Raw genomic sequence first — 15,262 nt, forward strand, 5'->3', positions numbered from 1 at the left:
ATTGTTTGTTCACATTGGCAGCACTGTGTGACGTCACAGGGAAATGGATATTCGCATCGCAAATAGCGAAAATCAAGCACTCTAAAGCTTTTTTTAGGGCTATTCCGGGACCGGTAACATTTTGAAAAAAACTTCAAAAAATACAACAAGCCACTGGGAACTGATTTTTATTGTTTTTAACCTTTTTGAAATTGTGATAATGTTCCCCTTTAATCACGCGGGCCGATAGCAGCCGGAGGTAGGTAGTAACGCGCTACATTTACTCCGTTACATTTACTTAAGTAACTTTTGGGATAAATTGTACTTCTACGAGTAGTTTTTATGCAACATACTTTTACTTTTACTTCAGTATATTTATAGAGAAGAAACGCTACTTTTACTCCACTCCATTTATCTACATTCAGCTCGCTACTCGCTACTTTTTTTTATCGATCTGTTAATTTTTGTTTTGGTTTATGACAGAGCTTCAAATTAGGATACGCATGCCTGCGTTTCACCAATCACATGCAGTCACTGGTGACGTTGGACCAATCAAACAGAGCCAGGCGGTCACATGACCTGATTTAAAGAAGTTGAACAACTTATTGGGGTTTTACTATTTAGTGGTCAATTGTACGGAATATGTACTGTACTGAGCAATCTAATAATAAAAGTTTCAATCAATCAATCAAAAGTGTAAAGGAAAAAAGACACTTTTTATTTCAACAGTACTTCCCGTCAAAAGCCTAAAGACTGATCGCACAGTTCCTGTCTTCACAATAAAAGTGCTGCTCCATCGCGCCTGCGCTAACAAAATAAGAGTCTCCCAAAGCCAGCGCAGACAAGCTAGCAAGATACGGAGTTTGCCGCCAATGTATTTCTTGTAAAGTGTATAAAAACGAATATGGAAGATAGACAAATAAGATGCCAAAAACCAACGACTTTCATGTGGTATTAGACGGAAAAGAGGAACTTTTTTCTCCTCCATTTGAAAACGTGGACGTTATCAGCAATACTGTCTGGTTCCAATCAATGCAAGTCATCAGAATCAGGTAATACACCAACTTATACTCTTGTCTTAATGAAAGATAGGAATCTATATGTTAAACATGCATGTCTATTCATTAAAACACCTTGGTCATTTATCAAGTTATTGATAAACGTTGAAAAACTTATTGGGGTGTTACCATTTAGTTGTCAATTGTACGGAATATGTACTGTACTGTGCAATCTACTAATACAAGTTTCAATCAATCAATCAATCAATCAACGAATGCCTACTGAGCCAATCAATCAATCAATCAATGTTTACTTATATAGCCCTAAATCACTAGTGTCTCAAAGGGCTGCACAAACCACTACGACATCCTCGGTAGGCCCACATAAGGGCAAGGAAAACTCACACCCAGTGGGACATCGGTGACAATGATGACTATGAGAACCTTGGAGAGGAGGAAAGCAATGGATGTCGAGCGGGTCTAACATGATACTGTGAAAGTTCAATCCATAATGGTTCCAACATAGTGCTGTTGATTTATTGTGGCTCAATGTGCCTTATTTTAATGTACTATTATTTAATCTATATCATTGTTTTAGTTGGTTAAGAGATATTCCTGGCTCCGAATTTGCTCATTGCTATTTTTATGTTTTTTTTGCATTATTTGTTGCCATAATAATTAAACAATCAAGTTACTCATCAGTTACTCAGTACTTGAGTAGTTGTTTCACAATATACTTTTTACTTTTACTCAAGTAAATATTTGGGTGACTAATCCTTACTTTTACTTGAGTAATAAATCTCTAAAGTAACAGTACTCTTACTTGAGTAGAATTTCTGGCTACGTAGACCACCTCTGATTGCAGCCCGCGAGACGTTATTTGCGGCTCGCACCTTAATATGTAATTTAAAGTTGGTGCGGCCCGCCAGTTTTATATGAATGACGCTTTACAGCGTCATACTTGTATACCCTTGATTTTTCGGGAAACTCCCAATTTTCAGTGCCCCTCCAGAGGTAAACATTCACCGGAATTTCACCCAATCAACAATATTAAGGGGGCACCGTGGAGGTACTGCCTTTAGCGTCCTCTACAACCTGTACAAACAGCGTGCCAGCCCAGTCACGTCACATGTTGTATTAGGCTTCTGCAGACGCAGTTAGCGACTACAAGACATAGTTGATCAACAGCCACACAGGTCACACTGAGGGTGGCCATACCAACAACTTTAACACTGTTACAAATATGCGCCACACTGTGAACCCACACCAAACAAGAATGACAAACACATTTTGGGAGACAGTTTGCACCGTAACACAACATAAACACAACAGAACAAATACCCAGAATCCCGTGCAGCCCTAACTCTTCCGGGCAAAAATATACCCCCCCCCCCCCCCCCCCCCCCCCCCCCTACTGTAGGGGGGGTTAGTTGCATGTTAGATTTTTTTTAAGACATTTCTTCTTACGGCCCAGCATCACCCAGTTTCTGCCTCCAGTGGGCCTCAGGTAAATTGAGTTTGAGACCCCTGTTCTAATGGATTTATTACAATCTTTGCAAGGTGGGTAACGTTTGCTGTGGTCTGGAACAACAGATGATACTAGAAATGCAGCCAATATTACATACAGATAATGTGTCATGAGACATGCACTTATACATTAAATACACAGTGGACATAAGTTAAGGAAATAAGATGAGCTCAAACATACCTACAAACAAGGTATAATGATGCAATATGTAAATACAGTACAGCTAGCCTAAATAGCATGTTAGCATGGATTAGCCTGCAGTCATGCAGTGACCAAATATGACTGATTAGCACTCCACGCACAATAACATCAAGAAAGCTCACTAACAAGATCTGATAGCTCAGGCACCGCTCATTTTATTACCTATTCTGTGTTATGTATTTTATGTTGCACGATTGCACCAAGAAAAAAATCCTAGTTTGTGAACCCGTTCTCAAGCAAGGGCAATAAAAACTATTCTGATTCTGATTGTGATTCTGAAAAAAATGACAAAATGAGACAAAGAAGGTATGGCATAAAACACGTCTTTCTGTGGCAGCATCGGAGAAAGTTAACAAAATGTAAACAAACTATGGTGCATTCAATGTCTGCCAAAATTAGTAGGACAAAACCATGCTCACCAAATACTCTTATCAGTGAAGCATTTTTATTATAAACAGAGGGATTTCCAACAATTAGGAAGGTTTGTGTCATGTCTGTTCTCCAGAGAAACCATACTAAAACGAAAAAATATATATTTTACCCCACCTGTTTCCATTTTCATACATTTTTGAAAAAGCTTCAAGGAGCCACTATGCACCTCTAGAGCTGCAGGTTACTGACAAAAACATGCTAACCGCAAAAAAAAAAAAAAAAAAAAGTTTAAATACCCCTTCAATTCGTCATCAAAGATAACCACGCATTTTTGCATTTTGGATGACATTTTTTTGCGATTTTTGTGTTTATCTGGAAAAATTAAAATCCATAAAAGAAAAACAGCACAAAATCCATTTTTATGGCAATATTTTAATGAAAATCAAGCCATTTTTGTTTGTTTTAAAATCTGCCATTTACAATAAAAACCTAAAAAAGGCGCACATTTTATTTTTTTTATTTGCGTTTCACAATTGGAAATAGAATGAACTGAAGGTAAACGGACAGTGTATGTTTTGGTATTTCAATGTATGTATATTGTAGCATCCCTGCAGAATTAGTGCTGCAAGGGGTTCTGGATATTTGTTCTGATGTGTTTATGTTGTGTTATGGTGCGGATGTTCTCCCAAAATGTGTTTGTCATTCTTGTTTGGTGTGGGTTCACAGTGTGGCGCATATTTGTAACAGTGTTAAAGTTGTTCATACGGCCACCCTCAGTGTGACCTGTATGGCTGTTGACCGTGTATGCCTTGCATTAACTTGTGAATGTGAAAAGCCGTAGATATTATGAGACTTGGCCAACACGCAAAGGCAGTGCCTTTGAGGTTAATAACTGCTCTGTACTTCTCCTTATGTCCGTGCACACGAAGACGTTTAAAAAAAAAATCATAAATTTTACTTTCTGAAACTGATACTGATAATTTCCGATATTACATTTTAAAGCATTTATCGGCCGATAATAATAGCAGCCCGATATTATCGGACATCCCTAGTATTATATTAACTTATTAGACAAAAAAAGATTTAAAAAAATAAATACAATTTAAAAAATGCCAATCTAAGTTAAATTTATGGCGACAAAGAAATTATGAATAACAGACAATGGAAAACCACCCATTTTGGTCTGTTGTTCTGTTTTTGTTTACTGGGGCTCCTCATTTTTCTTTTTAAAACCAAAAAAGAAAAACACTTTGTTTTTCAATTTACTTTTTTGTATTTTAAAACAAAACTGAAAAAAACAGTTGTTTTATTTTATTTTTCAATAGGCCTTTATGAAAAGAGAATTGAAATACCAAAACATACATCGTTTCGGTTTTATTTTGAAAAACGAATGATACACAGATTTGTACACAGATATGCTGCCAGATTGGGCCCCAAAAACATGGGTGAACATTTATTATAATCTTTTGTTGTTCTTTTTTTTGGCTTGTAAATGCTGGCTAGCTCCAGCAAGAATACCGTATTTTCTTGAATGGCCGCAGGACATATAGTATGCGCCTGCCTTGAATTACTGCCGGGTCAAACTTGCTTCCCAAAATAATTAGCGCATGCTTAGTATTACTGCCTGGTCAAACTCTTGAAGTCACGAGTGACACTTCCCTTGTCATCATTTTCAAAATGGAGGAGGCTGATTTCAATACCGTTAATTTAAAATTGCATAAAGGGAAGAACATTAAGAGCTATTCAGTAGGATTTAAGGTCCAAGCTTACATCACACTCGAATTTTTACTGCATACCTTTGGTAAGTGCCGGAGTGAGAAGAAGTTTTAAAATAATTAGCGCATGCTTACTTTTACCGCATGCCTTTGGTAAGCGCAGGAGTGAGAAGAGGTTTTAAATTAATTAGTGCGGCAATTCAAGGAAATGCGGTATCTTTATTTTTACTCATAAACTACACGCTCTTGTCTTTCCTGGGGTTGGATTTGATGAACCCTTCTAATTTTAGCCCCCTTTAGCAGCGCTGACAAGATTAGATAATGACATATTATTCAGGAATCGTGTAAAGCGCTGACATGTGTGTCCTCAGGGAGACTCAAGAACCCGATTTGAGGAAAACAGTAATTCCTCTTTTATCTTGGCTGATTGGTTTCAAACTTGACAGCGATAAACCGATTGGGCTCATTGGGACTTGGGTACTTCTATACCATACAGGTTGCAGGTGTTCATGTATACTATCCCAGCCTCTTGGTTTCCCCTCTCCATGTACGCTGATCCAGCGAGCATCTAACAGCCTCCTACTATGTCTTGGAATGTTTCAGAGGCTTCTTTGCACTGTCAAGGGTATTTGTTGTCGAACCCCAAGATGCAGAGACGAAGGCAGGCATAGAATATGAAAACATGATTTAATTCAAACTAAACAAGAACAAACAAAAAGCATGCACGTGGGCGGAATAACAAACTAAGGGAGCTATCACTGGAAGCTAGAAAACAAAAAGGAACTTTAGCATGGAAGCTAGTGGATAGCAAACAGAAATACTGGAAATAACTAATGCTAACAGAAAGAGCTTACCGCTACGACGACCAGGACAAAATGTATCATGACAGGTAGTAGCTGTAACAAAACGACATGACAGGTAGCACGACAAGAGTGACATGTGGCAACGACAATACAATGATCCAGCAACTGACACAAGACAAAGCAGGTACAAATAGGAGCGGGCTGATTGGCAACAGGTGTGGCCAGGTGCCAATCAGCCGCAGCTGCGGAGGAACACAGCACTCAGGGAACAAGACAGGAAGCTGACAAAATAAGAGCACTAGACAGGAACTAAAGAATGGAGATACTAAACACAGAGGAAACAGACAAATGCAGAGGAAAACTAAAACATAGACAAACTGTCAGGGGAAAGCCTGACATGCACAGTCTGCATATTGGGTCTGGTCTACTCTGGTAGATCCTGGCCTCTATAGCTCTTTTGCTTACGGCCTCTTCTTGTGCTGCCATGATTAGTGCCTCTGTGCTATCTGCCAATCCTGCATTTTCCAGCCACTGGTAGGATTTCTTGATATCAGCCACTTCCTCTATCTGAAGGCGGTACATTCACACACACATATATATATATATATATATATATATATATATATATACATATATATATATATATATATATATATATATACACATATCTATATATATATATATATATATATATATATATATATATATATATAAGTGTATACAAACCCCGTTTCCATATGAGTTGGGAAATTGTGTTAGATGTAAACACAAACGGAATACAAAGATTTGCAAATGATTTTCAACCCATATTCAGTTGAATATGCTACAAAGACAACATATTTGATGTTCAAACTGATAAACATTTGTTTTTTTTGCAAATAATCATTAACTTTGGCAACACGTGACAAAGAAGTTGGGAAAGGTGGCAATAAATACAGATAAAGTTGAGGAATGCTCATCAAACACTTATTTGGAACATCCCACAGGTGTGCAGGCTAATTGGGAACAAGTGGGTCCATGATTGGGTATAAAAACAGCTTCCCCAAAAAGCTCAGTCTTTCACAAGAAATGATGGGGCAAGATACACCCCTTTGTCCACAACTGCGTGAGCAAATAGTCAAACAGTTTAAGAACAACGTTTCTCAAAGTGCAATTACAAGAAATTTAGGGATTTCAACATCTACGGTCGAGAATATCATCAAAAGGTTCAGTGAATCTGGAGAAATCACTACACGTAAGCGGCATGGCCGGAAACCAACATTGAATGACCGTGACCTTCGATCCCTCAGACGGCACTGTATCAAAAACCGACATCAATCTCTAAAAGATATCACCACATGGGCTCAGGAACACTTCAGAAAACCACTGTCACTAATTACAGTTTGTCGCTTCATCTGTAAGTTCAAGTTCAAGCTCTACAATGCAAAGTAAAAGCCATTCATCTGCAACATCCAGAAACGCAGCTGGCTTCTCTGGGCCAGGGATCATCTAAGATGGACTTGTGCAAAGTGGAAAAGTGTTCTGTGGTCTGACGAGTCAACATTTCAAATTTTTTTAGGAAATATTCGACATTGTGTCTTTCGGACCAAAGGGGAAGCGAACCATCCAGACTGTTATCGACGCAAAGTTCAAAAGCCAGCATCTGTGATGGTATGGGGGTGCATTAGTGCCCAAGGCATGGGTAATTTACACATCTATGCTGAAAGGTACATACAGGTTTAGGAACAACATATGCTGCCATCTAAGCGCCGTCTTTTTCATGGACGCCCCTGTTTATTTCAGCAAGACAATTCCAAGCCACATTCAGCACAAGTTACAACCGCGTGGCTTCGTAAAAAAAGAGTGCGGGTACTTTCCTACCCCGCCTGCAGTCCAGACCTGTCTCCCATCGAAAATGTGTGGCGCATTATGAAGCGTAAAATACGACAGCAGAGACCCCGGACTGTTGAACAATTGAAGCTCTACATAAAACAAGAATGGGAAAGAATTCCACTTTCAAAGCTTCAACAATCAGTTTCCCCAGTTCCCAAACGTTTATTGAGTGTTGTTTAAAGAAAAGTGATGTAACACAGTGGTGAACATGCCCTTTCCCAACTACTTTGGCACATGTTGCAGCCATGAAATTCGAAGTTAATTATTATTTGCAAAAAAAAAAAAAAAAGTTTATGAGTTTGAACATCAAATATCTTGTCTTTGTAGTGCATTCAATTGAATATGGGTTGAAAAGGATTTGCAAATCATTGTATTCCGTTTATATTTACATCTAACACAATTTCCCAACTCATATACAAACGGGGTATGTAAATGAGGTGTGGTTGTATTGTATGTTACGTTTGTGTCCAAGAAAGGTTATTTTATGACTTTTCTTAATTTGATTACATGCAATAGTATGATTTTATTTTCATAATTTTACTGCATGATTTTTGTATCCCTTTAATTTATGTAGCCAGGGACTGCAGATGGAAATTAACCATTCAGCTATAATCTGGTCCAGAAAATATCTGTCTTTGAGCTTAATGTTTCTGTGCATTGTCCCTTCAAATAAAGACTAAACTAATTTACCAACGTGTTCTGCATGTCCACTGCCAACAAATCCACTTGCAAGTATGTAATTATGGAAAAGTCTGAGAGGGGAACCAAGCAGTATAATTGTGTGACTTGAGGCTGCTTGAAGCTTGAATTACACGTTGTGTTGTGGTGCAACACGTGTTTGTTTGTCGTGTCGCCGACCACAGGACTCTGCACGAACAGAATCATTGATGCGGTTATTAATTAATATTCAACTCTTTCTCTACCACGTTTCCGGCCGTCGCCCTTTACAGAGTGTGCGAGGATTATTTAATTGTACCCAGCTGGGCGCCCCGCGCACCTGATCACAATTGCGACCTCACTCCCAGCGTGCCCCGCCTCGCCGCTCGCTCGCCATCCACGCCTCCTCGCCGCCATCTTGGCGGACTGCCGGCCACGCCTCTCCACACTCAATAAGTTTTAAAACTTTTTTGTATAAAATGATGTCTGCGTATGTCCTTGACACCCACATTTCAGGCTGGCCGCTCTGGAAACACTCTGTGGAAACGCTCCCCACCCACACTGCTTGGTGCCTCGTCTGAGCTGATCACCGTAGTAACTAATTAGATTACCATAGTAACTAGTACATCATGCACAAGCGCAGATTCCTACCATTGAAATACTTTGTAAAATTCAAGATTTGCAGTAATTTGAAAACATCACTGCACATCATAATGGCAGCTACAGTTTCCACGTTAAAGATCTAAAAAAAAAAGATTTGGGAATGTCCGGCGGGCCAGATTGAAAAGCTTAACGGACTGCATGCGGCCCCTGGGCCTCGGTTTGCGCAGGTCTGCCTTAAAACGTCCACTTAAATTATATATATGTTTTTGCCTTTTCAATTCCAGAAAATCTAAAACATACTTTTACACAGGCACACATCCACAATATGTACACACACTTAAAGGCCTACTGAAACCCACTACTACCCACCACACAGTCTGATAGTTTATATATCAATGATGAAATATTAACATTGCAACACATGCCAATACGGCCTTTTTAGTTTACTAAATTGCAATTTAAAATTTTAAATTTCCTGAGAGTTTCTTCTTGAAAACGTCGCATAATGATGACGTGTACGCGTGACGTCACGGGCTGTTGTGAAATATGAGCGCTGCACACACACACAGCTAAAAGTCGTCTGCTTTAACCGCATAATTACACAGTATTTTGGAGATCTGTGTTGCTGAATCTTTTGCAATTTGTTCAATTAATATTGGAGAAGTCAAAGTAGAAAGACAGAGTTGGGAAGCTTTAGCCTTTAGCCACAAAAAAAACACGGTGATTCCTTGTCTAAAATTCCCGGAGGTGAAACTTTACTATGGATCAGAGGATCATGGATCCCGACCGAATGTCAACCAGCAGGTTTCGGTGAGAAAATTGTGGTAAAAAGTCCCTTCTTACCGGAGATCAGCTGAGCTTGCCCCGTCCATGCAGCTGCCGTCGACTTCCCTCAGAGACTGGCGTCAAGACACCCGTGGACACACCTCTCTGACTATCAGGTACTATTAAACTCACTAAAACACTAGCAACACAATAGAAAGATAAGGGATTTCCCAGAATTATCCTAGTAAATGTGTCTAAAAACGTCGGAATCCGTCCCAATGCAATCGCGTTTTTTTTTTCTAGTCCGTCGCTATCAATATCCTCAAACACAAATCTTTCATCCTCGCTCAAATTAATGGGGAAATTGTCGTTTTCTCGGTCCGAATAGCAGTTTTGTTGGAGGCTTCCATTAAAATCAATGTGAATATGTGAGGAGCCATCAACATGTGATGTCATCGTCCGTGACTTCCGGTAAAGGCAGGGCTTTTCTCTTAGCACCGAAAGTTGCAAACTTTATTGTGGATGTTCTCTACAAAATCCTTTCAGCAAAAATATGGCAATATCGCGAAATGATCAAGTATGACACATAGAATGGACCTGCTATCCCCGTTTAAATAAGAAAATCTCATTTCAGTAGGGCTTTAAAACATACTTTTACACAGGCACACATTCACAATATGTCCACACACATAAAGTAAGATAGGCACAGCTGTCCTGTACTTTGTATCAACTTTTGTCTGTGAAGTGTAGTTTAAATCCACACTTGCTCTAGGAAACATCAAGGCTAGGTTTGGATTCTTCTATCGCTGTTTGGAATGTGATCCCTTCATTATCATACTGAGAGCAGATATAAAAACAGCACAGTTAAAGTTATGTTGCAGTGGCTTCTGATACAAAAAAAAGTATCTAGTATTAAAGTTGGCATAAGGCAAAATAAAAGTTTGCGCTAAGGTGGATATGAATAGGAGAAATTATTCAAAAGTCACAGCTGGGAAACTTAAACATTTCAGAAGGTTTTACTTCCAGTACAAATCCCTTCCAATCGCTGATGTTTCCTTTTTCCAATCTTCTTCCTTGAAGTTCGAGTTTGAATAAGCAGGTTTTTTTTTTCTTACACCCTATAAATCTTACATTTTTCTCTGGTGGGAAATATCCAGCAGAAGACTCTCACCTGAAGATATCTCAGTATCTTAAGTCTGATGCGGTGACCGTTGGAGCACCTGGCAGTTAGTCTTATGACATAATTAAAACCAACAACATTTTGAGCTAAACAATTTGTGTGCTTTTTCACCAACTTTACTTTTACTTGGTGGTTCTCTCTAGAAGGGGGCTCGCAACCAATCAGGTGTGACTTGACAAATTGTAACTGTCTGGCGGTGGTGTCAGAGAGGAGAAGTCTAGCAAAACTCCTAGCCATTATGGACAACACCTCCCACCCACTAGACTCGGACATTGCGGAGAGAATGAGCACGTTCAGTGGAATTCTCAGACTCCCAAAATGTAACACGGAACGACACAGGAGGTCCTTCATACCGACAGCCATCAGACTGTATAATGCATATGTTCCTTGACCGCACTTAAATGTAGAATATATGTAGAATATATTTATATTATTCATATATTATATATATATAATATATGTTATATATTATTTATTATTATTATTGTTTATAGTGAGCGAACTGTGGTGCTGAATTTCCCCCAGGGATCAATAAAGTACTTTCTATTGTATTCTATTCCATTCTAATCAAAACTGATGTTTGTTTCTTGCGTCGCAGGAACAATATATCAATTCTTCATTCATCAAACCACACACGCAGCTCAGATCTACAAAACCCAAAACCAGTGATGTTGGCACGTTGTGTAAATGGTAAATAAAATCAAAATACAATGATTTGCAAATCCTTTTCAACTTTTATTCAACTGAATACACTGCAAAGACCAGATACTTTTTTGCAATTATTAGCTCATTTGGAATTTGATGCCTGCAATATGTTTCAAAAAAGCTGGCAAAAGTGGCAAAAAAGACTGATAACGTTGCGGAATGCTCATCAAACACTTATTTGGAACATCCCACAGGTGAACAGGCTATTTGGGAACAAGTGGGTGCCATGATTGGGTATAAAAGCAGCTTCCATGAAATGTTCAGTCATTGACAAACCAGGACGGGGCGAAGATCACCACATAGTGAAAAGATGCGTGAGCAAATTGTTGAATATTTCTCTACGAGCTATAAAAAATAATTTAGGGATTTCACCATCTACGGTCCACAAATTAATCAAAAGGTTCAGAGAATCTGGAGAAATCACAGCAATGATATTATGGACCTTGGATCCCTCAAGCGGTACTGGCTCAAAAACCGACATTTTGTAAAGGATATCACCACATGGGCTCAGGAACACTTCAGACAACCACTGTCAGTAACTACAGTGTGTCACTATGTTTGTAAGTGCAAGTTAAAACTATACTATGCGAAGCGAAAGCCATTTATCAACAACACTCAGAAATGCTGTCGGCTTCGCCGGGCTCGAGCTCATCCAAGGTGGACTGTTTCAAAGTGGAAAAGTGTTCTGTGGTCTGACGAGTCCACATTTAAAATTGTTTTGGGAACTGTGGACGTTGTGTCCTTCGGACCAAAGAGGAAAACAACCATCCGGATTGTTACAGGCGCAAAGTTTAAAAGCCAGCATCTGTGATGGTATGGGGGTGTATTAGTGCCCAAGGCATGAGTAACTTACACATCTGTGAAGGCACCATTAATGCTGAAAGGTACCTACAGGTTTTGGAGCAACATATGTTGCCATCCAAGCAACGTTATCATGGACGCCCCTGCTTATTTCAGCAAGACAATACCAAGCCGCGTGTTACAACAGCGTGGCTTCATAGTAAAAGAGTGCGGGTACTAGTCTGGCCTGCCTGTAGTCCAGACCTGTCTCCCATTGTGTGGCACAATATGAAGTGTAAAATACCACAACGGAGACCCCGGACTGTTGAACAAATTAAGCTGTACATCAACCAAGAATGGTAAATAATTTCACCTGAAAAGCTTTAAAGATTGGAATTAAAAGGAAAGGCCATGTAACACAGTTGTAAAAATGCCACTGTGCCAACTTTTTTGCAATGTGTTGCTGCCATTAAATTTTAAAATAAATTATTACTTGCAAAAAAAAAAAAAGTTTGTCAGTTCGAACATCAAATATCTTGTCTTTGCAGTCTATTCAATTGAATATAAGTAGAAAATGATTTGCAAATCATTGTATTCTGTTTTTATTTATGAATTACACAACATGCCAACTTCACTGGTTTTGGACTTCCTGTTCCTGTCCTCAGCTTTCAGGCCTCTGGGTAATGTAGTATATAAACATTTACTCAATAGTTGAAATGTATTAATATTTTTATGGAACATTTTTTGTGATAAATTATTATTGATATTGGAGCCTTTACTATTGGTCGATACCGATATTGATCTGAAACGATATCAGCAGGAATCAAGCATACTTCTATTATTTTGTAGTGTAGAATGTTAGAAAAGGCTTAATCAAGTGAAATTATTCTAACAGCGAACAATAGTAGGTATAAAAAAAAACCAAACCTAAAACACAGTCTTCAAGTTGAATTACAGTTTTAATTGGTGTTTTGGTGACACCTAGTGGTCACAATGATTCATGAAGTTAAGGTCACAATGATTCGGACATGTTTGTTACTGGACACTTTGCAATGCGCTTCTGCTTTGGAGACCTTTTATGTGTTAGTAATATGCAACTATAATTTTGATACCTGTTTGCTGTGTGTGTGTGTGTGTATCATTGTTAGACCCTAGAGTAGCCTATCTTTCAGAATCACAATCAGAAGTACTTTATTAATCCCCGAGGGGAAATTGAGATTTTCAGGACAATCCCATTCAGGATCATACAAACATTACAGGGAGACAGAAATTGGATTGCTGACGGGTCTGCCAACTTCCAGCACCCCGTACAAAAAAAAGAAGAAGAGGGAAACAGGTAAACGCTGGGGAGCGGAGGGGGGTAAAACATATTCAGTCAAAGGCTGGACTCCAAGCAGGGGGTCCATACTGAGGCCAATGGAAAAAAAAAAGAATGATAGCTATAGCACACATACACGTTACATAGAATCAACAAAACTTGCAACAGAGGGGAGGGAAGGGAGCTACGGAGGCCGGCTGCTCCTATATAAGCCGCTATTCAGCTGTTTTATCATCTGGCCCTTTGGCAATAACTTACAGTGCACAATATTGCTTACAGATAAACCAACAGTCCTATAACATATCTGACATGTTGATTCAAAATAAATAAAAGTGTGACATTTATTGAGTACCGTATTTCTTTGAATTGCCGCAGGGCACATAGTATGCGCCTGCCTTGAATTACTGCCGGGTCAAACTCGCTTCGCAAAATAATTAGCGCATGCTTAGTATTACCGCCTGGTCACACTCGTGACGTCACGAGTGACACTTCCCCTGTCATCATTTTAAAAATGGAGGAGGCTGATTTCAATACCGGTAATTTGAAATCGCATAAAGGGAAGAAAATTAAGAGCTATTCAGTAGGATTTAAGGTCCAAGCTTAAATCACACACATTTTTTTACTGCATGCCTTTGGTAAGTGCCGGAGTGAGAAGAGGTTTTAAAATGATTAGCGCATGCTTACTTTTACCGCATGCCTTTGATAAGCGCAGGAGTGAGAAGAGGTTTTAAATTAATTAGTCCCCTGGCGGCAATTCAAGGGAATACGGTAGTTTATTTCGAGTGTTGGTGACACAGGGTTTCTTTACTGGTTGGGAGTAAAAATCTAGTATCTTACGTTTGTGTTTTTTTCTCCCCCAAGTGTTAATGAGACATATTTGAGGGATGTGTAAAATTATAAGAGGCCAACTGTATTGTTTGCATTGAATTATTTTATCAGTCCTGTTCGAAGTGTGACAACTTGGTGTTAAACGTAAAAGGACGAGCTGAAAACCACATAACATGTGATATCCACAGGGGGATCCAGGGCTGCCAGGAGAAGCAGGCCGAGTGGGACCCCAGGTAATGTCTCACCTGGATGAATTAATCATGTGTCTTAGAAGAAGTATCTGTGACCTCAAATTGAAATTGATCCTTTGTTTCAGGGGGAGAAAGGCTTGCAAGGACCACCAGGGATAAACGGCGCACCGGTTGGTTTCAGTTCCTTTTTAACACTACACACTCGCGTTGTACGGTATACCGGCACTAGTATAGTACCGCGATGCTAATGAATTATTTTCGGTACTGTACCACCTCTAAAAAGTACCGGTTCCTGCCCCCCTCCGCTCTTTTTTTCATGACAATGCTGGTTTACAATCAGAGGAGCATGTTCGGCAGCGCACAATGACTGAGTACTTACAAGCAGACAATGTGTGTAGACAGTAAAAGGGAGAACAGACACATTTTGGCTTAAAAACTAATGATAAAGGTGAAGTTATAACACTGAAACACCCTCAGGAAGAGGTGCTATAAGACTTGGCAATCATCTAGCGGCTAAAGTCCAGCCCCAGTTTGCAGTGTTTTAGCTACTTCTAAATCACTAATCTTCGCCTTCATGTCGACAAATAAAGTATGTTTCTTACACATGCTTCACTACTGTTGCGTTTAGACCAGATGTTCCTCCGAGATAATTTAAGTTGCTGGTCAATCCCAAGTTTTTTTGATGACACATAAGCTGTTTTTGAATGATAACCCAGAACAGGATAGGTATTTTGCAATTTATTCCAAAGCTTTGGAGAGACCAACCT

The 15,262-nt window shown here is 39.2% G+C and overlaps 1 protein-coding gene across 1 annotated transcript in view; it reads left to right on the top strand.

Moving 5' to 3' along the window:
- The window catches only part of LOC133569664 (collagen alpha-1(XXI) chain-like), a 222,237-nt gene that overhangs the window by 73,959 nt on the left and 133,016 nt on the right, over positions 1–15,262 (top strand). The window contains exons 7-8 of the mRNA XM_061922174.1: positions 14,493–14,537; positions 14,621–14,665. Of these exons, the coding sequence (XP_061778158.1) occupies positions 14,493–14,537; positions 14,621–14,665 (90 nt within the window). The remainder of the gene's footprint in view (positions 1–14,492; positions 14,538–14,620; positions 14,666–15,262) is intronic.

Source organism: Nerophis ophidion, linkage group LG15 (assembly GCF_033978795.1).
Source record: "Nerophis ophidion isolate RoL-2023_Sa linkage group LG15, RoL_Noph_v1.0, whole genome shotgun sequence".
Lineage (NCBI taxonomy): Eukaryota > Metazoa > Chordata > Actinopteri > Syngnathiformes > Syngnathidae > Nerophis > Nerophis ophidion.